Source organism: Esox lucius, chromosome 21 (genome assembly GCF_011004845.1).
Source record: "Esox lucius isolate fEsoLuc1 chromosome 21, fEsoLuc1.pri, whole genome shotgun sequence".
Taxonomy (NCBI): Eukaryota; Metazoa; Chordata; class Actinopteri; order Esociformes; family Esocidae; genus Esox; species Esox lucius.
In genome coordinates this window covers 28632672-28656305 of record NC_047589.1, presented here as the reverse complement: position 1 = coordinate 28656305, position 23634 = coordinate 28632672, and the positions used below count along the sequence as shown (strand labels likewise).

At 42.0% G+C, this 23634-nt stretch overlaps 2 protein-coding genes across 3 annotated transcripts; one reads left to right on the top strand and one right to left on the bottom strand.

Annotated features, from left to right (window-relative positions):
* Positions 1-5403: 5403 nt before the first annotated feature.
* On the bottom strand, positions 5404-7501 carry LOC114839468. Its single transcript, XM_029120780.2, has 2 exons — positions 7287-7501; positions 5404-6766 (listed from the first exon to the last, which is right to left on the bottom strand). Exons 1-2 carry the CDS (start codon positions 7463-7465, stop codon positions 6217-6219), a joined length of 729 nt encoding a protein of 242 aa, XP_028976613.2. The 5' UTR covers positions 7466-7501; the 3' UTR covers positions 5404-6216.
* Positions 7502-18072: 10571 nt separating this feature from the next.
* On the top strand, positions 18073-20374 carry LOC117593644. 2 transcript variants are annotated; one of them, XM_034289429.1, is made up of 3 exons: positions 18073-19215; positions 19492-19602; positions 20337-20374. In XM_034289429.1, coding segments are annotated over exons 1-3 (1251 nt in total). In that variant the 5' UTR covers positions 18073-18076; the 3' UTR covers positions 20338-20374. The 2 variants fall into 2 exon arrangements, with proteins under 2 accessions (XP_034145320.1, XP_034145319.1); XM_034289428.1 differs by lacking the exon at positions 20337-20374 and having other exon boundaries at positions 19492-19645.
* Positions 20375-23634: the final 3260 nt, after the last annotated feature.

The following is a 23634-nucleotide window of genomic DNA, read 5'->3' as shown; positions in this document are numbered from 1 at the left end:
TCAAGAGGTTATAAAGCCCAGACTTGGGGAGTCTATCTCCCTTTAAATCTACCGGAGTGCAGAACTTAAGTGTTCTTGTTGACCAGCCCTTAAAGTTTGATAAACACATCGTAATCAGTTCCGGTTTGTCTACAAATCTTTACACAACATAGCTCCGGTTTATCTCTCTGAAATTATTCATCCGTACATTCCGTCCAGAAGTCTCAGATCCCACGACCAGGCGCTGCTGGTAGTCCCTCGTGTCAGACTAAAGCGTAGAGGGGAGCGTGCTTTTGCGGTGCCAGGGCCTCGTCTGTGGAACAACCTCCCTCTAGAGATCAGAACGGCTCCAAACCTCTCTGCTTTTAAGTCTTTGGTTAAAACATACCTGTTCTCTTTAGCATATTGCTGATTTTTCTTGGGCTGTTTTTACTATTTTACAGTTGTGTCTTTGTTTTAAAGTTAATCTTAGTCTAGATGTTCTCTATATGTTTATGGATTGTTTTGCTGCTTTTATTTTTTATATGCTTGCTCTGTAAAGCACTTTGGTCTGTCTAATGTGCTATATAAATAAATGAACTTGAACTATAAAGTGCAGAGTGGGTGGGGTTTGGGATTGAATTGTTTATTTAAGGTCACTGGGTAGTTAGGAACTCTTCACTAGGAACTCCCCTTCCCTGGTAAATAACGTCTTCATTAGGAACTCCCTTTACATGGTCATTAATGTCTTCATTAGGAACTCCCCTTACCTGGTAAATAACGTCTTCATTAGGAACTCCCTTTACCTGGTCAATGACGTCTTCATTAGGAACTCCCTTTACATGGTCATTAATGTCTTCATTAGGAACTCCCCTTACCTGGTAAATAACGTCTTCATTAAGAACTCCCTTTACCTGGTCAATGACGTCTTCATTAAGAACTCCCATTACCTGGTCAATGACGTCTTCATTAGGAACTCCCTTTACCTGATCAATAACGTCTTCATTAGGAACTCCCTTTACCTGGTCAATAACGTCTTCATTAGGAACTTCCTTTACCTGGTCAATAATGTCTTCATTAGGAACTCCCTTTACCTGGTCAATAACGTCTTCATTAGGGACTCCCTTTACCTGGTCAATAACGTCTTCATTAGGAACTCCCTTTACCTGGTCAATAACGTCTTCATTAGACAAAGTGGCGTAAGGCACAATGTTGTTTTTGAGCTTGCACAATTTGATGTCACAAAGTGCCCTCGAGTTGACAGGGTTATTGTTCACCTCACAACTTTCCGGTTTTGTCAGTATACAGTAATTACCATGGAAGGTACTCCAAGCAAATGTGTAGAGCAGAGGTACTGTTTTGGGAGGGACAGGTCATGTCGTGCATATTTATTCTACATTGCATGTGAACATTCCAAAAAATTGCATCCTGCTGAATGCAGCCCTGGTCCAATGGCCCCACCCTATTCAATTCCCTATTTAATTGCTGTCATTAGTCCATACTGGTTTCTTGGTAGTAATACAAATATGTATTGTATGTAAAAAAAAATTTTAGCATACCTTTCACAGTGGAAATGTGCTTATTGATGATTGAATACCCAAGAGGAAAAAAACCTTTTGAACATGCAAACAAACCTATAAGTAGTTAGTGTAGGGTATATTGTGTCAGAATGGCAATTTATGGCCCTGAGGGGCAGGACTTCCATATTGATGTGACAGGTGGGCGGGACATCCGGTTTGCAGGGTGGGACTTCCGTTATGACGTATGTTAGGGTGGGACTTCCGGTATGACGTATGTTAGGGTGGGACTTCCTGTATGACGTATTTTAGGGTGGGACTTCCGGTATGAAGTATGTTAGGGAGGGACTTCCGGTATGACGTATGTTAGGGTGGGACTTCCTGTATGACGTATGTCAGGGTGGGACTTCCTGTATGACGTATGTTAGGGTGGGACTTCCTGTATGACGTATGTTAGGGTGGGACTTCAGGAGTGACGTATGCATGTCCGGTGACTTTGTGATTTATGATTACATTGATGTGCCAGTGTTTGATGTTTTACAACGCCTGATGAGCAAACCAGACTAGTGTTATAAAGGGTGTGTTATGTTTGATGATTAACAAATGGGGCTTAGGGTTCCGGAATGTTAAATTCCCAGGCAGTAAATAAGTGTTGTGTCAGCGGTAAGGTGTTTGGTGTACAGCAAATGGTGTTCGACAAATATAAAACCCGGGTGTTTTATCTTCTGACAAGTGTTGCAACAGCTGGCATACAAACGGTGTTTGTTAACCTTTCATGTTATATGGGTTGACTGGCGTGGTATGTGTATTTAAACCACGCCGACATCGGGATTGGTCATTCAGTCTTGCCTGAGCAAACTTACCTACACATTACAAAACATGGAGGATTGTGCTGCTATCAATGTTTTGGTTGAAACACCGGTGAAAGCTAACATCTTAAACGCAGCTCAGCGATTTGGTAAGAAACTGCAAATGGACCGCAGAGATGCAATCAACATGCCAGCCCCGAAGAAACCGATGCAGAGTTTAACCCGAATCCATCAATTACACCCGGATATGGTGGCACAGGAGTGGAAATTGGACGATGGTCGGATCGGGGGATACATCTTCAACCCAGAGCAACCGGAGGTTGCATTTTATGAATTACCCGAAGGCCAAGTGTTTAAGGCTGGTGTGACTGATCAAATGGTTTTTAATGCCCGTTTATGCGCCACCTTTCAAAAAGTGTTTTATTTGGGGCCAAAACAAGGCCCACATAATACAGTAGATGTACTGTTTAAAGTTGTCGAGGGGCTGAAAGAGTATGACTCTGTCAGATTGGAGTTATTTCCGGAAAATATCAGCGGGTTAGTTTGTGACTGCGGACTGATCGACTGACCTAAGACCCCGAAGCCCCGCCTATAGCCAACACCTTCATCAGCACAGCATAAAAACCGACAGACCGCCGGTGACATTCAAGCAGTCGGAAGAATTTATGAAACATGTCTCAAGATTACAACCAAGCGGTGATTGAAGAACCCAAGACTGAGGACTGGCTGTGTGACGCCTGGGATGACAACGCTGAAGCCTTCTACGGAACCCCTGACCCAGACAGCTCGATTCCACCGGCATACCCAACAAGAAACTACCATTGGATTGACAGGGTTGGTGATCAACTAGGTCCTCTTAATCTGTCATACCTTTCAAATGCTAACAAGAGTTATCACAAAATGGACAAACAACTTGCACCAAAAATTTTAAAGATCATCAAAGCAACAATGGGTATGATTCTGGAAAATGTTGTTGGGGCTATTCTACACAAAGCATGCATCGGATACGAAGTGGACCACCCGAGCCAGACAAGACATTCATGTCTCGAACCGCCTGAGTATTTTTTTGAGGCCCATTATGACGACATTGTGGCGACAGTTTTAACACCGCGACTGAAACATGTGTTGGTCAAGGCTTTGAACGCATCTGGTTTTCACACACCGATGACTGATGTTCACGAGGCCGCTGAGAACTTTCTGCACGAGCTCAAGTTGGAGCCGAACATCACACAGAGACTGAGTGAGAACAGGGATGAGTACATGGACAAATTTAATGAGGATGTTGTATGCGACGCAGCGGGGTCATGGTGTGATGAAAGCAAAGAGTCTGTTGTCTAAGGCCCGGGTAGCTTCAGTTCTCATGTTAACATGTATATAAACAAAGACTATGAGAAATCGGAATGTTTGTGTAACTTTTCTGAATATATTGGTTGTGTAATTTTGAAAACTCAAATAAAACATTGTTAAACATGTATTAATTCTCATTATTGCTCGAACACTCTACGATGTCTGAACAGGTTATGAAAAGTATTTACTATGACCTGGCAAACCCAGGTGCTTATGTGGGTAGAGAGGGTTTGAAAAGAGCATACTTGGAAAAAACCGGGGAGATCCTCAAAAATGGTGAGGCCGATGACTGGCTGCTCGCCCAGGATACATACACGCTACACAGGCCTGTAGCTATACATTTTAAAAGAAATAGAGTTATTGTTCATGATATAAATTCACAATTTCAGCTGGATTTGGTTGACATGAGTGCTTACAGTGTGGAAAACGATAACATGAAATTTATGTTAACATGCATAGATGTATTAAGCAAATCCACATGGATTCGCGTGCTGAGAAATAAAAGCGCTATAGAGGTAAAGCGAGCATTTGAAGACATATTAAAAGAAGGAAGAACACCACAAAAAGTCCAAACGGACAAGGGGAAGGAGTTTTTTAATTCACATTTTGAAATGTTGATGAAGAAGTACAACATAAAACATTTTGCTACAGGAAATGATGTCAAAGTGAGTATCGTTGAGAGGTTTAATAAAACAATTAAATCACGAATGTGGAGGTATCTGACAGCAGCCAACAACAGTTCATGGGTACAACCACAGCTACCATCGGTCTATTAAGATGAAGCCTGCTGACGTTTGTGAAGAAAATGTTAGATTAGTTCTCAAGAACCTGTATGGCACAACATTAACGAGAAATGGTAATCAAAGCTACAAGTTCCAGGTTGGGGATACTGTGAGACTCTCAAAGCTGAGAGGTGCGTTTACAAAAGGCTATGAAAAAGGGTACACAGATTAGTATTTTACAATAACAGAATGCATTCCTCGGGTACCTCCTGTATATAGAATAAAAGATTACGATGGTGATGTGATAGTTGGGACCTTTTATGAACAGGAATTGCTGAAAATAATCGTGGCCAAGGATAAAACTTTTAAAGTGGAAGCAGTTTTGAATGAGAAAGTACAGAAAGGGAGGAAAATGTGTCTTGTGAAGTGGCTTGGTTGGCCTGAGAAATTCAACAGCTGGATACCATCGGAACAAGTGGTTGACCTAGAAACTGGATAAAACTCCAGGATTTACAGGATCACGTCATTTACATTGACTGCGATCAGCATGGGTGACGGTGGTTTCTACATAACGCTGCCAAGTAACTCATCAAGACATGTCTATCCAAGCAACACAAGTTCGTGCTATACCACTAAATTTGCCAAAGGTATAGATTTGAAAGGCGATTGGGAAGTATCTTTGATAGAGTTCCAATACCCACATACGTGGAATACTTTTACACGGGGCGAAAACGCATTTGAACTACACGACTTGAAAAACGACAAAACTTGGAAATATGAACTCGACAGCGGTTATTACAGCAGCATATTAAAACTAGTGATAGAGCTCAACAGTCATATAAAAACACATGGTTTATCGGTGGGGTACTGTTATCTTAGGTGCAAATAAAGTCAATTTCCGCCTAAAATGATGTACCCAAATCTAAATGCTTGTAGCTCATGACCTGAGTATAGTAGAAACATTTATTTGGTACCATTTGAAAGGAGACACTCTGTAGTTTGCAGGAATTATAAATTAATGCAGGAAAGTATAACACAATAGATTTGGCAGAAGATAAAACAAACCAAAAACATACGTTTTTTGTTTTTTTTATTTTTATCATCATGTTTGAAATGCAGTGGGAAGGCCATGCATTGAGATAGGAGGCTGGAGACACTTCAAGTAGTGTCCCTTAGAAGGCAGGAGACTGTAGGTAAAGTTTTAGGCAGCTACATTGAATGACCATAGAGCTGCAGAATATTCTGTAAGAGGACTCCCAAGTGTCCTTCCCGAGTGTCCCCAAATCTACCCAAGTGGCCAAATTGGATAAATGATTAAATTCCAAGCATATGACAACAGAGATTATTCAAAAATACAAGTGTAATAACAAATAAGGTTTACACACTCCCAGAAATGTCATACATGGTGGATCATTGGTTTCTCTTCATAAAGGTACTGACAGGAGGCCCAACGAGAACGCTGATCCAATGCCCCCCAAAATAAGTGAACGATTTACAATAAGGGCTAAGTTAGAAGCCAACACTGATCTAATGTCAAAAGTGCAAACAGCAAACCACAGCAAACAAAAAGTGAAAAAAAAACTTTGTACACATTGAGGGTCCAGATCACCCAAGTCAACCCTCTACATAATGTTATGCTGCTGATGCCAAGTACCATAAAAGTATCTTTCTGTTGTAAAGCACAGGGTGACACCACAAGTTGTGCAGGTAATAGGTGACTTTTTATGGCACAGGGTACAACGGCGCCTTCCAACTGTACCCTTTTGGCCTTGAGGCACATTCAGGTCTGCAACCAGATACTTTGGTATGTGCGCACCACTGGAGGCAGGTCCTGGGGCAGGAGTGCTAGAGGAGGCAGGAATGCTAGAGGAGCACAATCCCCATGTAAATGACCAGTGATATGTAGGAGTACATGTCATTGATTGAAATGGTCTTCCATGCCTCTTTTTTTCCAGCTTGCTTTTTAGTCCCATACTTGTTGGTGTTCGACACCAGCGTCGCAAGAACAGAGGTAGTAATAAACAGCTGGAACAGATGGAGGGGGCTGTATGTCCCAGTCATGTCCAGCTGAGGTCCAGGCTGCCTTTTAGGCCTGAATGTGGGTGGACGTGGCTCCACATCCTCCTCCAGTACTGTGTGCCAACGGTCCTCTCCCTCAGTGGGGGTGTCAGCTGGTGCACTGGCCCGTCTTTGTCTCTGGGCTGGTCTCTTCACACCTCTGGATGGCCGGACGGGGGTAGGTGTGGATGACATCGGACCTGGAGTGATTTTGGAGACAAAAGGTGTGCTTGTTGTAGACCCAGAAACAATGGCAGATGTAGATGCTCCTGAAGTAGTGAAGGCAGGACTGCTTGATTGTGGTTGTCTCTTTGCAGCCGGCTCCCAGAGATCATCCGAGTCTGAGTCGCTTCCACTGTTAAAAAAATAAAATTTAGATTTGACTAGAATTACATATGGGGACAAATACTACAATTATATATTGGGACAACAACATGTTATAGCCATATAACAAATGTGTGTGTGTGTGTGTGTGTGTGTGTGTGTGTGTGTATATATATATATATATATATATATATATATATTCTAATTTAAACTTTATTTCAACAAGGCATGCAGACTGAGACTAAGATCTCTTTTACAACTGGGCCCAAAACAGGACGGAAAAAACCCCAGACAAAACAAGACGCTCACATATAGCACAGGACAAAGAACAGTTCTTTCAATCTGTATTTATATAACTTTTTATATGAAAGTTTAGCTGAAATATATATTTGTGTATGTGTTTATTTGTACTGTAATTGTATATTTGTAATATATACATATTACTACACTTACTACCCAAATAAAAATATTTTTCAGGTGTACACAAGCATATACACGTACACACATACATATGAACATACATATAAAGAAAAATAATTTATTTTACTCACCAATCTAAAACGGGATCCTTTCCTTCCAAGAACAATTCTTCCTCGCCAGAATCAAAACTTTGTTCACTAAGAGAGTCCTTGTCTAGCTCTCGGTCACTCTCTCGCTGAATCTCCTCAAAAATCTCCTCCAAGTATGTGTACTTGGTCTTGGATTTCGCTTTCCCACTTTTAGGAGCCATGTTCAAATTCGAAATGTATAAAATTATCGAAATAACAAGAAGAAGTAACTACTAAGTACTAGCAACAATGTGCGTAACGAAAATACTAGCGCGCTCTGATGCTCTCTCAATTCGAAATGAGGCAGGGGTGTCTGGTTGAGCACACCTCTAGATTCCAGCCCATTCTTCCCACAGTGCACATTCCCACATCACAAGAAAGGCCAGCTCATTGGCTATCTAGCTAGCTATGTTTCAAATTAATTGGTCGTCATTGGAGGAAGATATTGTCCTTCAAGTTTGTCTTGGTCCATCTTATTGGTGCGTAACGTGAGGCGCGCTACTAGGGTTTACTGAGGTATTGCGCAGCCAATTCGCTGTGTAGAATCTCGGAATAAGGCTAGTTATCTTCCTGAGTGTCTAATCATTACAGACATACCAAATGTCACGGGGAAAATACTTGTGTTACGGTCTGGGTAGCATGAATAGTTTGGTTGCATGTTGATCGAGTCATTTTTCATTCTGTGACGCATGGATACTATGAAAATTAAAACGGATTTTACCAAGCAAAAATATGCTTCCCGTCCTCTCTGGGAACAGAGGGATAAGAAATCTGCGGAGGTTCAGTAATGTAAGTACAATATTTTCCGTGATACATGAAAAATGAAACCGAGTGCCTACAGTAAAGTATTTTGTTCTTGTTGACTGTCCTGAAACAATTGCACCGTGTTTGGTCGTCGTAATAGCTTTTTTAAATTGCATATTATAATTAGTTTAACGAGATTCCAAGCTTTCTGGCGATATAAGACATGCCTATGACAAAAAAATATATATTTTACGAATCGTCGCAGTTTTTACCACATGCCGCAAATGAGTATGAACCGTCCCGTAGACGGGACGCCGGTATGGTTCAGGTTAAAAATAGAGTGTTTCTAAAAGGTGAACCACAGTTTAGTTTGAAATTTAGCGCAAAACTGGAACAGATATTGGGGTAAAAACCAGGCGAGCGGTGGCCCGCCACATGGTACAGAACAAACCCCACAGATACTCTGGCGGGGTTTAACACCCTATACATCTACACAGATATAATTGATTATCAATGTGTTGGTGACAGTCATGTCCCACTGCTGCGAACTATACATATTACAGGGAGAAAGAATGAAGTTGTCACAGTGTGTCACGGTCGTGGGATGAAAAGGACACAGGCGCAGAGAAGAGGTAGGTAAGGTAATCCATGTTTAATGCAAAATAAAGAAAGAAGGACTCCAACAAAACAAAAGGCAGCAACCAGTGACATGGGTATTCCTTACACAGGATAAACAAAACCAAAATGAACCACGCCTTGGGGCCTACAAACTAAACTTAAATAGGGTCTCCAATTGGAGGCAATAACTAACACCTGCATCCAATTGGGGAAACCAAAAAAAGGAGTAGAGGTGGCTAAAGGCCACCTCCTGTCCTGTCCTGGCTATGCCCCGAGCCCAGCGCAGAGATGGCTAGGGGCACAGCCAGGACGTGACACAGTGACGTGCGACAAGCCACACTACGTACCTCTTAGTAAGAGACAATTTGATGAGATCTGTATTGAAGTAAAATCTGATCAAAACCAGCTGGTTTCATTTGTAGTGGGGAAGGTGATTGCAAAATTACACTTCAGACCCGTCAAACAATCTTTTAGAGTTTAAGATGCAGCTGCAGAAGCTCTATGATGATCCTCAAAGGTATGTTGAATACTACACAACACAGGCCGGTAACGGTTTATCAGGGTATCATGGTAGCTCAGCAATGTATGGGGCCGGTCTAGGGGGCCTTTTCCGAGGGCTTTTCCGGATGGCAATACCTTTGTTGAAGCGCGGGTTCTCCATAGCAAAACCACATCTGAAGAGTGCGGCTAGGAATATAGTCGGCGATGTTGTCAACAGTGTTATGTCACGACAAACAAAACAGCAGGATGGTTCTGGATTAATGGTTATGTCTCGAGGTATTAGAAAGAGACCACCTGGTAGGCGGAGCCAACCCAAGAGTAAAAAACGCAAGAATGAGACAAAAACAAGAGCCAAGGTTAAAAGAGGACATACACCCCGGAGGACACTCAAAGGGAACACGACAAATCTGATTAAGAATATATTTTAGAGAGATGGCACTCCTACACCGTATGTCTGGCGAATGTATGAAGACAGAGTTGGATTTATTCACAGTTCCATTCACACAGACATCTATTGAGAAAAATACATACATTGAAATACCGACCCTATCAGCAATATCAGACGCAGCCCCTCTGGAGTTCTTTATTGCCGGGAATGGCGAAGACTACGTTGATCTAAACAATACTTTGCTGTACCTACGTGTAAAAGTCACTAAACCGGACGGAACTAATATTGATGCCGGAGCACGTGTTGGGGTTATCAACTATCCGATAGCCACCCTATTTTCACAAGTGGACGTCTCCTTGGGTGATCGTTTAATTAGCCAGAGTAGCAACACATACCCCTACAGAGCCGTTATAGAGAGCATTCTGAATTATGGATGTGATACATTAAAGACACAGTTTTCAGCTGGGTTGTTTTACAAGGATGCCGCAGGTCACATGGATGTTACGGACCCTGCAGGCGAGAACGATGGACTTACGAAAAGGGCAGCCTATTCGGCGGATAGCACAACATTTGAAATGATCGGCCCTGTTCATAGCGATATCTTCTTTCAAGAGAAACTTATGTTAAACGGCGTTGACATAAAGGTTAGGATGGTGCGCGGTAAAGATGAGTTCTGCCTTATGGGGGTCGGGGATGTGCGTTATCGTTTGCATATACTATCAGCATCATTATTTGTCAAGAAAGTGTCTGTTTCGCCAGCCGTGAAACTTGGACACGCTCAAGCGCTACTCTCAACCAATGCCAAGTACCCAATTGAAAGATTGTGTATGAAGACATTTAGTTTACCGGCTGGGGGTCGTGTTTGTAACCAGGAAAACCTATTTTTAGGACCTCTGCCAAAATGTATTGTAATCGGATTGGTGGACAATGACAGTTACACAAAGAATCCATTTAATTTCAAACATTATAATTTGGAGTTTATGGCTATGTATGTAGATGGTCAGCAATTTCCTTGCAAACCATTCCAACCAAATTACACAACAGGGTCAGCAGTGCGTGAATTTTACCAATTGGCCTTAGCTTCAGGAAAACACCTAAAGGACCAAGCCTTGGCTATTGACAGGTCGGACTTCTTACACGGCTATGCCCTTTATGCATTCAACTGCGCGCGGAATGTGGTCAGCACATATCCTTGATCAAGTCAGGGAATGTACGACTTGAGATGAGGTTTAGACAACCACTACCCCACACAATTAATTTAGTTGTTTATTCAATCTTTGACTCCATTATCGAAGTGTCAAACCGGCGACAAGTCATGGTTGACTACTATTAGGAGAACTGTGTGGAGATGAATACCGCAGAGTTGACCAGTGTGGTGAACCAATTTTCATCTAGGACCCATTTCTATGGTGTGCTGGCAAGTGACCAACTACCTAGGGTGCCTGTCCGAGATGTTGCATCAATGATGATTGTTAATACACACCCAAGCAATCAACCTGGGGAGCACTGGCTGGCTATTTACATAACGGATGATGGCATTGGAAGGTTTTATGACAGTTTTGGAAACCCCCCGGATTTTACATATTTTCCCAAGTCAATCAAGGCCTTTCTGAAAACCTGCGAGAATGTGGAATACAGTTCAAAACAAGTACAGGACCTGGTTTCAACCACGTGTGGACAGCATTGTGTGTTCTTTCTCTTTCTAATGACAAAAGGTCTGAGTTATAAAGATTGTCTTTTTATGCTGATGATTTACGTGTAAATGATGCCCTAGTCTCAAAATCTGTAGCTAAGATGTACCAGAGTAAGCGTGATAAGCAAATGTTTAATTGCATACAACATGCTCAATCTCGTGAAACGTTTAATTTTGTGCCATGGTTGTTGAAGAAATAGAAAAGCCAATCACGTGTATGTCAACTTTATTATTCAAAAATAAAAACATTTGTAAAATCACATCAATGTTTACATATTATTTTTCATACATCATTTATTCAAGATAAAACAAACATACAATGTATCACAAATAAAACAAAAACAGTAAAATGGAAGCCATTTTGCGGGGTCCGTGGTATGAGGTTCAAAGAAAGCTTTGGTTGTTTGAAAACCAGTTGCTGGTGGTGTGGCTAAATCATCCATTGTGTCACCAGACTTTTGTTTATACAAATTGATTTTACGTCTTACATGAGCATTTGGAATAGTTGTAAAAGGCATGTTGAGACATGCCATGGCCTCTAAAAACACACCCCACCCCAACGGTCTTCTATCGTCAGCAATTTTATTGGTAGCTGTCACACTTTTAACAAGATCCAATAGGTGCGAGCCCTTGATTATCTCTCCTTTGAAAATGAATTCACCATTTGAATTCCATGAAGTCAAATCTTTAGACCTGTGCATTCTATTGAGAATATATTCAACATTCTTTCTACGCTTCACAGGCACATTATCCAAAATTTCATCAACAAGGTCAACATCTCGGTCAACAGTTTGCTTATTCTCAGTCACGTTTACTACAGCAGACCCGGTCTCAGACCCGGGTAGACTTGAAGTCAGGGTGTTTGTATTAAGCTCCCCCTGGCGCACAACAGTCAAAAATCTTTGTAAAATGGCAGAGTATCTTTTAGCTTTCTCATGTAAATCCATATCAGGCTTCAACAGTATATTGCGAATCGATGAGTCCAAATCATTCTCAACAGATTGTCTTACATCGGTGCTAGTCGTTTTGGATTCTCGCAGTTTTTCTAACTGATGTTGTGGCACCAGAAACATTTTCTGAGCATGCTCCATGTTGTTTAACCCTGTTTCGATGCAATTAGACTGGTTAAGAATGGAACTGCAACGCTTAGTAACGGCAGTAGAAAACCTCCAGATTGGTTGATGGTTTTTCTTTTCCATGCAACTGAAGTGTTCTTTCTAGACATGTATATAATTTTGGCTTTTTGTCTCTTTACTTTTCGGAGCTGCGACTCGGTTAAGGGTATATTACCGCGCCTTAGATTAAGCGCTATTTCACAGAGTGATAGAATGAGGTCGGTGGATGCTGATTCTAAAATAACTTTTCGTTGACTTGCCGGTGCCTTAAATATAATTTTCAAAAGTGGTACATTTCTACGAATATGTTTAGACATGATCAAACTTTCTTAGGAACGTACACGATAGGCCAATCCTCTGAAAATAACCCTGTTCTCAGACGGTAGTCTTCTGGTGTTGTAGCTTTAAAGTCAATAAGTAAATAACCAAAAGGCGGATGTGTTGCATCTTTAAAACTCTCCATGAAGAATCGAGAAAGACCGGGGTATATCTGTCTGCCTAAAATACTAATCTGCTGATTGTCGCGGGGGTTTTTAAACAAGATGAGGTAGTTTGTGTTCAAGTTAATAGTTCTACTAGATTTGCCTTTAACAAACATGTTTTGGACGAGGTAAATTGCACTCAGGTTACGGTGGTGTGAATATTGTGTGAAAACTCTCTCCATCTCCAAACTCTCTGATGCGCTTTTCATTAAATCATCATTAATTAAAAGGTTGTTTTTCTGAATCGGTAGCAGATTGTCATCACACAGCGATGTTGGTAGACCTTCTATAAAAGTTATCTCCCTTACATTCAACAGTTCGTCATACAGCGGTTGCCAACATGAATAAACCCAGACGATATTTTGAATTTCTTTGGAGAATACAACCTCTGCATTATCCAACAACATCTTCACAAAATATGTTTTACCAGAGCTACTGGGGCCACTAATGACACAGCTGAACGGGTGTTGTAGTCGCGGGTCAAAACTGCTATCCATCCTAGACTGTGGCTTAGTACCCATAAGGCCTTGTGCTGTAATCAGGGAGCAGTACACGCTTGTTGTACACAACTCTGAAATGCTTAGACACTACTCGGTTTTTCAACGTGAATGTTCTTTTATCTCTAGCAATTGTGTCTGCATTAGCAAGGACATGATCATCATCACCGCCCTCACCCCGTACAAAGTTGTCAACCAGTCTTGTCAGCGTCTCCAAATTAACAATGGTTGTGTTGTACAATTGGGGCACATGTTAGCAATGCACCTGTGTGCTTTATAGTTGGTAATACTGACATTGTAATAGCGACCACAATCGACACAGTATTTCTTCTGGTCACACCTGCTAACCCAACGATCCACACTTTTGTGGTGCTTCAAGCGTTTATGCTGACTATAACAAAAATCTGAATAACATATCCGTTTACAGTCAGGGCACTGCTTTGTGTTACGGGGTTGGGTATGACAATCATCATGAAGACAGACACTACAGCTATGTTTACAACCATGATCACCACGTGTGTTGAAACCGGTATAGCACCAGTCACAAACATAAGACACACCCAGAAAACCCTTCAGATTCATGATACCGTAGAAATGGTTATCGTGTAAGTATATAAAGACAGTTCTAGGGTGGGTTTCCTCGCTGTTTTGAAACTTGGTAAAGTGACCATCCCGTGTTCGGTGAAAGACAACAATTTTACACCCTGTCATTTCTTCAAACCGAACAATATCTGTGAATGACACACATTCATCTAACGCTAAACCAGCCCCCTTATGTAGCTCACGACCACTAACCAGGGCCTCGGAATATGTGTACTGCGGGCTCAACATACCCATCAAACAAACAGAAAAACACGTAGAATCATTATTCACAGCCACATATAAATGTCTTCTTTTTTTTATTGATAATCTGATCTATCAACAATGTTTGAGCTTTACGTCGCGGGGCACCACCCTCACGGTTTTTGACAATTTGTACCACCAGTTCTAGTGATTCATCAATCATAATCTCGGCATTACTCTGCATAACACTTTCAAGTAAATTACCAAACGTGCGTTCATTATATTCATCCGCTCTCATGGTCACATGTACGGGATCTATCAGAGATTCACCAATCAACTCAATCTGCAGACGATCACCAGGCCCTTGTACAAAGTCTGAGGCTCTAACAATCAAAGTATCCAAGCCTGCCATAATACTTGCGTAGAATGTGCCAAAATCACCAACTTCACCAGTATTTTGTAAATATATCAACTGTCGTAATTCAACATTGTCAAACGCATTACGCTGTATAACTCTAACATCGCCATCACTGCACTGAGTTTGCATCAGAGAGCTCGAAGGAGTGTCAACTAGATTGTGTGAAAAATGGGGGCTACTAAGCTCGGTTAACAAGCCTTGTATCTGAGGATTATTGTGCGCATCGCTGTGTAACAAAGTAGAGGTTGGTTCATTTGTATTTTGGGGTATGGTCGATTGATTATTTGTAGAGGTTGTTGGCTGTTCCGTGTCTGGACTGTCGTTAGCATTATCTTTCGCCATTTCTCTAGTATAACGTGTAAATAACAATCCACTTTTCAGATTTGAATATTCTAACTCAAACATACATTTACATACAGCACAGTTTTGAAGAGTTGGCTGTATTACCTTCAGCTTTCAAGCCTGAAAGAAAACAAAAAAACCCTCACGCTGTGCAGCCACAAGGAAGGGTGTCCGTAACTGACCCCATTGTGGTAATGTACTTTGTATCATCACCCCGGCTGTCCTCAATCTGTTGGAATATAGAATGTTGTACCAAGGGTCAGTATGCATAGTCATAATTGTTAATAACACTTTAGAACAAGACTAAAAATGTCTGTAAATAATTAAACTTACACAAAGTATCTGCTCAGGTTGTGTAAGATCACAGTCTGACCACCCAGTCCAACTGACGCAGACGCCGGTCACTTGAACTAAATACAAATGGGATTAACAAGCGTATACAGGTAATTAAAGCTGATTTAACAATAATGTCAAAAGTCTACTTACCAAGATTTGGAGGTCCAAATATGTGTTTACCAAACACGGTCGGTGTTCAAATCCGCTCAACCTAAACCGGAGATTTAAACAGGCAATATGAAAGACAGCTAAAAATGAATGGATTGCGCAATTGTAAAATTGATTTACAAATTCTTAAAAAGTTGCATGACAATTCAAATAAATTACTTCAAATAAAATAACTTGTACTTACAACAGAACCGATATACTCCACGCTTGAAACACCAGCTGTCTTTTGCGGATGCTGCGGGGTTTAATTACTGTCTTCACATCGCAGCCGGGGCTCCTCCAGCAAGTCACGCCTCTTAACTTTGTCATTGGTTACATGTCATCGTTCTTCACGTTAGATTCAAATTGTGTTAGAACTATACATGCTGCAATGATACAAATTCTGGATAAAACTTAACTATTTAGTTCTGATTTTTGTAGCCACTTGGCAACCAAATATATTGCTATATCACGTCTGGTAGAACAGCCGTTCTCGTTCATTTTCGCGGCTCAGCCGTGACACACGTCATAGAATTGTATATATTAACGATAAACTCATCTGTTTACATATAAACGCTTGCTATTGTCACCGTATCGCCATTAATCAGTTCAACATTTAACAAACACAGGACCATAATACAGCAATACAAAATCAGATTTCACGAGTTGTTCATTAAGAGAATGCAGCACATCTTCACCCGGAAGTGACAGCATAACCCCATACTAACACAAATACTATAGTATTTTTTTTAACCAACAGTTGCTTATTATTAAACATATCTACCAATGTGTAGAAAACAATCTTGCGTTGATCTCTGTTGTACAATTTCAAAAGACGCCTTTACGATTGTTTTAATTACCTGAAATAACCTATCCTTACCTGTCAACGATTCCCCGTTGTTCATGCAAATTTATACGCGACCTTGCTGGTAACTTTGTAACGTTTTGCCTTATAATGCAACTTAGAAGTTAATGCTGACTTAAACAACCATTTTTATTTAAAAACTCAACATTGCTCATACATACACTTGTTTTTATTTATAACAATATTTTAAAACCCCCCAACCACGACACAATCCACCTTTGCGAAATGTGTGTTTGGCCCGGGGCCATGGAAGCTCCTTTAAAATAATAGCATTGCTCATGTGATGTTAGTTTGCTATAATGCTGTGTTGGACTTCAAACCGTGAGACACGGGATGGTTTCTAACCTGCATATACTACAGTTTGTATTAGTGGTTATTTAGGGACCATTACTATTGGGCAGATATAACCTTGAAGCCCATCTCTTGTTAAAATGAATGTTGGGCTGAAAACTATCCAAACTAGTAAGTCCCGTCCCATCCCCTTCTTTATATCTAACAGAAAAACACGTCTCTCACGTGTAACTCCGTGTTTGTGGAAAGACACCATGTTACAACCACATTGCAAAACATGGAAGTTTACATCTGTACCACAAGGCATTGGAACACTGGCCCCCTTTTGTTTAACACCAAACACCATACCGCTGACACAACACTTATTTACTGCCTGGGAATTTAACATTCCGGAACCCTAAGCCCCATTTGTTAATCATCAAACATAACCCACCTGTTATAACACCAGTCTGGTTTGCTCATCAGGCGTTGTAAAACATCAAACACTGACACATCAATGTAATCATAAATAACAAAGTCACTGGACATGCATACGTCACTCCTGAAGTCCCACCCTAACATACATCATACAGGAAGTCCCACCCTAACATACGTCATACAGGAAGTCCCACCCTAACATACGTCATACCGGAAGTCCCACCCTAACATACGTCATACAGGAAGTCCCACCCTGCAAACCAGATGTCCCGCCCACCTGTCACATCAATATGGAAGTCCCGCCCCCCCACAGGGCCATAAATCACCATTCTGACACAATATACCCTACACTAACTACTCCTATATTCGCACCTGTAGAAAATCCCAGATTGATGGCAATTGAAGACAAAAAGTTACTGTTCACCTTCATCTCATCCTATGTGTTTTTCCAATTTCAATTGACAGATATGGAAGGAAACTCGTTGACAGCGCATCAAGCCTTTGGCATGGGCCCTTGTGGCCCCAATCCATCCCCAGCCCATGGTCCTCAGCCGGGTCAAGGCCCCAGAAACCCTGGTCATCCTGGATCTTATGGAGCTCCACACCCTGAGGACCAGAGCAGCCTTCCCCAGCCCCCACACCATCACCAAAACCAGCAGCAAGTAAGAGTTTCTGGCAAGTGAATCAAGTGGCCAATTCCCACAATGCTACAATGCTACAATGCTAGCAGTTGACTGCCAATCAAACCACATGCCTGTCAAACATTAACACCACATTTAAACTAATATGTTCTCTTCAGTGTTGTTGGGGGGAGGTGGATTAAAAAGAGGGATTTTTTCGTGGAAAGGTATATTGTTACAGGGAACCTGTTTTGAGCAGCGAGCCTTCTGGATGGAGTTGCTGTAACTTGCCTGTGTTAATTCTGCCTGAAGGGGTACATGATATGTTGCGTTCACCGGTCTGTATCTGTGTGCCTTCCCTCAGCCCCATCACCACATCCAGCACAGCAGACCCTCCTTCTACGTGCAGCCCTCCCAGTTATACCCCCCTCCTTCTCTGACCTACCCGTGGCCAAAGTCCAAAAAGAGTAACGTGGACAAGCCTGTCCGGACCTCCTCCCAGTAGGAAGGTCACCATCCGCAGAGACATCGTGAACATGTCGCCGGGACAGCCGGGAACTTCTAGATCTGACATGGATCACAGCCTGGTTGTCCAAACGCACAGTACCGATTCTCCTCAGTTGGCGAGGAGCGACGGACAGGAAGTGAGCATGAACATGCAGTACCTTGAGGAGCTGAGGAAGATGGAGGTGTCCCTTTGGTCAGCGGAGTCTCTGGCACCATACGTGCCCTCGTCGGAGTTAATGATCCGTCAGGGCCTGATGTCCCTCCACAGGCAGACGCTGAGCCCTGTGGTGGAGGTCCCCCTGGCAGAGGAGGGCCCAGTGGTGCAGGAAGTCCCTGTCACTCTGCAAGTCCCTGGCGCGCAAGAGGTCCTTACTCCGGAGGAAGGGTTTCCCAAGGCGGTGCAGGGCCCTGTGGTGGAGGAAGTACTTACAGCAGAGGTCCCTATGAACGAGGTGGTTCCCACGGCGGAGGTAATCCCCATGATGGAGGAGCCGCTGTCTGCTATATACAGTCCTAACATGGACGCTCTCACGTCACCAGAGAGCAGTAAGAGGGGTGCAGCGAGCGATCTGGATCACCAGGACACCTTTGAGGTGTTGCCCACGTACCTTCCCTCAGCCAGCTGGCTGGCCGACTTGGGCAATGTGTACTACTACAGCAAGCTGCCTCGTAGTGTCGAAGAGCAGCCACAAATCCTCCGAATCAGCCCACTGAAGCCGCTGAGCCCCAAGGTGAACACTAACCTACAACAGGAGCCAAAAGATCCTTGTGCCACATTGACAACAGCACTAGGGATAAAGGGAGAGGGATGCAGCCTGAGGCAGAAGGTGGACAGGAAAAGTTACTCTGACCACGAGTGCTCCGCTAACCGAACGGTCAATCAAAATACACTGACCCCTGGTGGCCAGAAAAGGAACCGCATCTGTGCCCGATGTTTGACGACTACAAAGTGCAGAGCGAAGAAAAGGACGGACAGTCCAGGGTCGGACGTTCCCGTAGTTAAACGGCAAGGGGTTCTCATCCCACCTTGGGAGGAGTCTGTCCTAGCCCAGACTTGTGCTGCCTGCAAATCCCTCCCCCGGAGACAAGTAATGAGGAAACGTTCCAGGTCAGATGCTCCAGGGGGATACAACGAAGAGACAAGTGATGGCGAGACATCTGAAAACAGGTATGATTTATGGTTCTATGGGTCATTTAAGCAAATAAATCATGCGGTTGATGTACTGGAATTGAAAATGTAATTGTTACATGTAAACGGTACTGAAGGAAAAGCTGAGCTAATACCTCGTCTTGTCTTTGTACAAAAAATGTAGGTGTTATAAATTGCTAAGGGTTTTTTATTTTATATACTGAAACTGATACAGGGAAACTAAACTAAATTGTATGTATTGTGGAAGGCATTTGCCTTTTTGCTCCAATCATAACATTCCCATTTCTCTAACAGTTATTTTTGGGCAAGGCCAGGGGCGCCTAAACTGAGGGGCTCCAAAGACCTCAAGAGGCCCCTGGACTCGAGGTCTCAATCCTCTATGAAGAGCCATTCTGAGGCACTCTGGTTGGTAGTCTGTTCAGCCTCGTCATGATGGCCCATGTACCCTGTATAAATTTGGCCAATGTTTTCTGTTGGCATGAGACACTACAAGGACAACAGAGTAGAATATTATGCCAGTATCCAGATGAACCCTAACAGCTGCTTTCACTTATTGTAAACTACTTGATCGAGACGATAGGATTTATGGTCAAAAGTAAAGCAGTGCACTATTTGCCACAATATACACTCACCTAGTGATGGACAAACAAGGCTTCATAAGCGTTATTTAAGCAGCAGGATGTTATGCTGGCAGCACTCAGATTTTCTTAATCACAGTAAAATCCAACATAAAAGTGTATAAGTCCATATAGATAACAATCTAGTCTGTTAAAAAGAACAAGATTGGAATGGACGTTAAACATAAAATGACGGACTAGATTGGTCCATATTGACATTATAGCATATAACAATCATTCACGCACATAGATTCAACAAGGTGCTTGAAACAATGGCACAAAGAATTAAGGCAGTTCTGAAGGCAAAAGGGTGTCCAACCCTGTACTACCAAGGTGTACCTAATGAAGTGGCTGGTGAGTGTTTATATTTAAGAGTTAAAAAAGTCAACCAGCAGTTGTGCCCTTAAGCCAAAAATGGGTCCCCATAGTACACCACCTGAAACTACATACTGAATATAGTATTTTGTAATTTTTTAAACATTTGGTGTGATCCTGCCGTCTATCTTCAATTAATCTATTCAGAAGTGTCCTGTGGCTCTGCAGTCCAAATTGAGGGAGAAAAACTGTTCCTGCCAGGTGCCCCACCTTCGTCACGGACCCATGACCGCCACGTGGGAAGGTCAAAGCCGGTCGCAGCGCCATTCCCATAGCAACTCGATCCGCGAGCAAAATGAGGAGAACCTTGGCGTGGCAGTCTCGGTCCATCTTCAGGACAAGTGCCGGAACCAGGATGGACTCCTGGACCGCCGTTACCTCACGGAAAAGAAATTACAACAAGGCAAGATCAAAGCACCCCCATGCTTGTCCGGAAATTGCACCATATTCCCTTTACATTAGTGCATACATTTAACCATAGCTCTAACTGAAACTAGTTCACTGAACACACATTAATATTAAGATGTTTAGTCCTGGTGATTAATTGTATAGGAACAGAAATCTGTGGTGAACTACTTTTGGAAGCACCATAACCATATGTCATCTAACCTGGCAGGTAACCGTATGTTTGAACCGCTGGCAACGTTCCCTACAGAAAGGTTGTGGAGAGCCGACACCTCCGCCTCCGATAACATCCTGAGCAACCGGAACATTCCCAGACCAAGAAGTTTGAATCCACAGACACAACACGTTTCACAAGCACAAGGTACAAAAGACTGTACCACATTTATGGTAATACATTTCAGAAATGCCTCTGGCCCACATTTACGCTTCAGCATTGTATTGAATCCCATCTGCTGCTCTTTCAGCATAGTTATCGGTCTTAATAAACTTTGCAGTAAAATAAAGAATAGAAATGCCTGAAAAATACTTGATGCTGTATTCACAATTGTCTTTCAAAAACCTTTCTCCCATAGGAATGAACCGGAAAGACACAAGATGTTGATTTTTTTCACAAGCACATTTTTTCAACTAAAGCACTTTTTTTATTCTACACCTTTTAGAAATTGACTTAAAGCTCACTATACATTCACTATTTATCAAATGTACTTATAAATGAAATAAACACTTGATTACTCAGCTTTGTGTAAACTTTATTTCCATGGATACACCCAGGACACATGCATAAACCCTGCTGTTTAAAGGATTGTTTTCACATGGTGTGATCACCAGATTTCCTCTTTTCTTTACGGTCTCCAGTATGAGAAGTTGAGGACATCAAGGAAACAGAGGTGACCCACATGGCCATTCAGAACTAACTACATTAAGTGTGATTTATTGATTTGACCTTTGGATCAAGTTTATGGACATTTTTGACATGGACATTTTTAAGACTGTACAGTCATTTCCAGACTACCTGCTATTACTACCTGGGGCAAGCTAGAAAAGCTGTCTGTTCCTCCCAGGGTAAATGTTTCAAGATCTGTTTTGTATGGATTTGAATAAAACATAGGGTATTTAAAATGAGTTAATAAGAAAATGAACAATGGTGGTTTTGGTACTGAGTAATACACGTGGTAGCCAGAACACATGCGGAAGATGGGAAAGTACGAACCAGAGATTGATGATGCTCTGAAGAAGCTTCTCAATTTGTGCAGAACCCAAGTGCCATCCTTTAAGCTGTTGACAGATCAACATGACCTGCCTAATGGGAGTATGTTTGGGTTTATTTGATTACTGTGCTTCTAAAGTGAAATATTTCGCTAAATAAACCTGAGGCAGTGCAGAACTTGTCAATATCTAATAGAAACATGAGGCCAACCTGATGGAATAACACCAGTGTTTAAAGCAATGTACCTTGACGTGTTTGAGTGTCTTGTTTTCTCTTGGCAGTTCAGTGTTTTTAATCATTGATCCTAAACTGTGTATATGCAGGGCCCAGCAGTAAAAGTCTGTGTTCCTTGTTGAACTAAAGGTTTAATAATCTCTAGGACACCTCCCCCACCCACAACATATGACCAATAAGACCACATTAATGCCAAAGACATCCTACATCTTCCACTGTGGGTAGGTTATACACACAACTCACCCAGAATGGAGACACCTGTTCAAATAACAGGTCATCTGGAAATTATTGTACGGTCATAAAATGTCAAAAAGTGATGCTCTTATCACCACCACAGAATCTTATCCAAAGGTCAAAGAAATGTAAGCACACATTGGGCTGAATCAGCATCTTGGCAAATCCCTTTATTTCTGGCACCAATTAGAGCACAACATGATCTATTGTTTAGATGACACGGGGAGTCAGAAGTTTGGAAACATTTGAAGTGGCCAATAAAAGGGGTTTGGATTGCACATTCAATCCAAGTTTCTTAGCATCTGTACATACCCCCATCTAGTCTGCGATAAATTATTTGAAGGCGGGAATTTGCTGCAACGAGCACAGCAGTTCCCCCCCATTAACCTGGGTTAACTATTCCATAACCAATGGTAGACACTTCTGTAAATAATACAAGTACCTCAGGTACACGTCATCTCATTTCCTTGAAGCTATAGTAAAACTGTGGTTTAATGCTGTCAGTGAGGAAAACACTGCTCCTGAATACACTTCATCAGACCACGAGTCCATGAGAAAGAATCTCTGTTGTGATCCTCGGTAACTCACTGGGAGGTTCCTTCAGGAGGAACAGCTGACCTTTAACCCCACTGACCACCCCGGGGGTCACGCTGCGTAGCCCGCCGACTGCAGCGTTTTGTGTGCTGCAACAGTGCCACCTAGTGAGCAGTGTGAGACACTACATCAGTGTATACGGTCTTGAAGTCTGACAACCTTTCTGAGAATATTGAAGTGCCAAACGGTTCCACTCCTAATTTATTTATATAAATGACTTGCTATTAATAAGCTTCACAAGCACCTTCATTTACAGCACTGGTACCACACTAAATATGAAGTAGCAGGAAGCACTGAACTAAGTCCAAACTCTTTTTGCTCAAATTGGTGTTGAATGCAGCAAAAACAGTACTAGTGGGATTCAATAGTGGCTGACATGACAATACTTGTGACTTGTGAAGTTTTATTCAACATTATTCAAGCATTAACAAGCTGTTATGTCAGGCTAGGAAAAACAAATACACACATTGCTCAAATAGCTCTTTGAAATTCTCCTGCACTGTTTTAACTAACATGTCTGTGTTCTGTCTTGATATCTAGGTTACTTTTTTCACAATGGTTCATTGAAAATCTCATTGTAAAATCTGGTATATTAAAGGAATCTTTTTTTTTTCAGTTTGTGAGCATGCTGCGATGTGTAATACATTACAGTAGACCGATAAAATAAAGACCAAATGGTAACAAAAAATTGAATCCTATGATTAAATAAAGCCATCCTTAAATATAATGGATAGAACATTAAAAGCAAAGCTTTTGGCATATTCCCTTGGT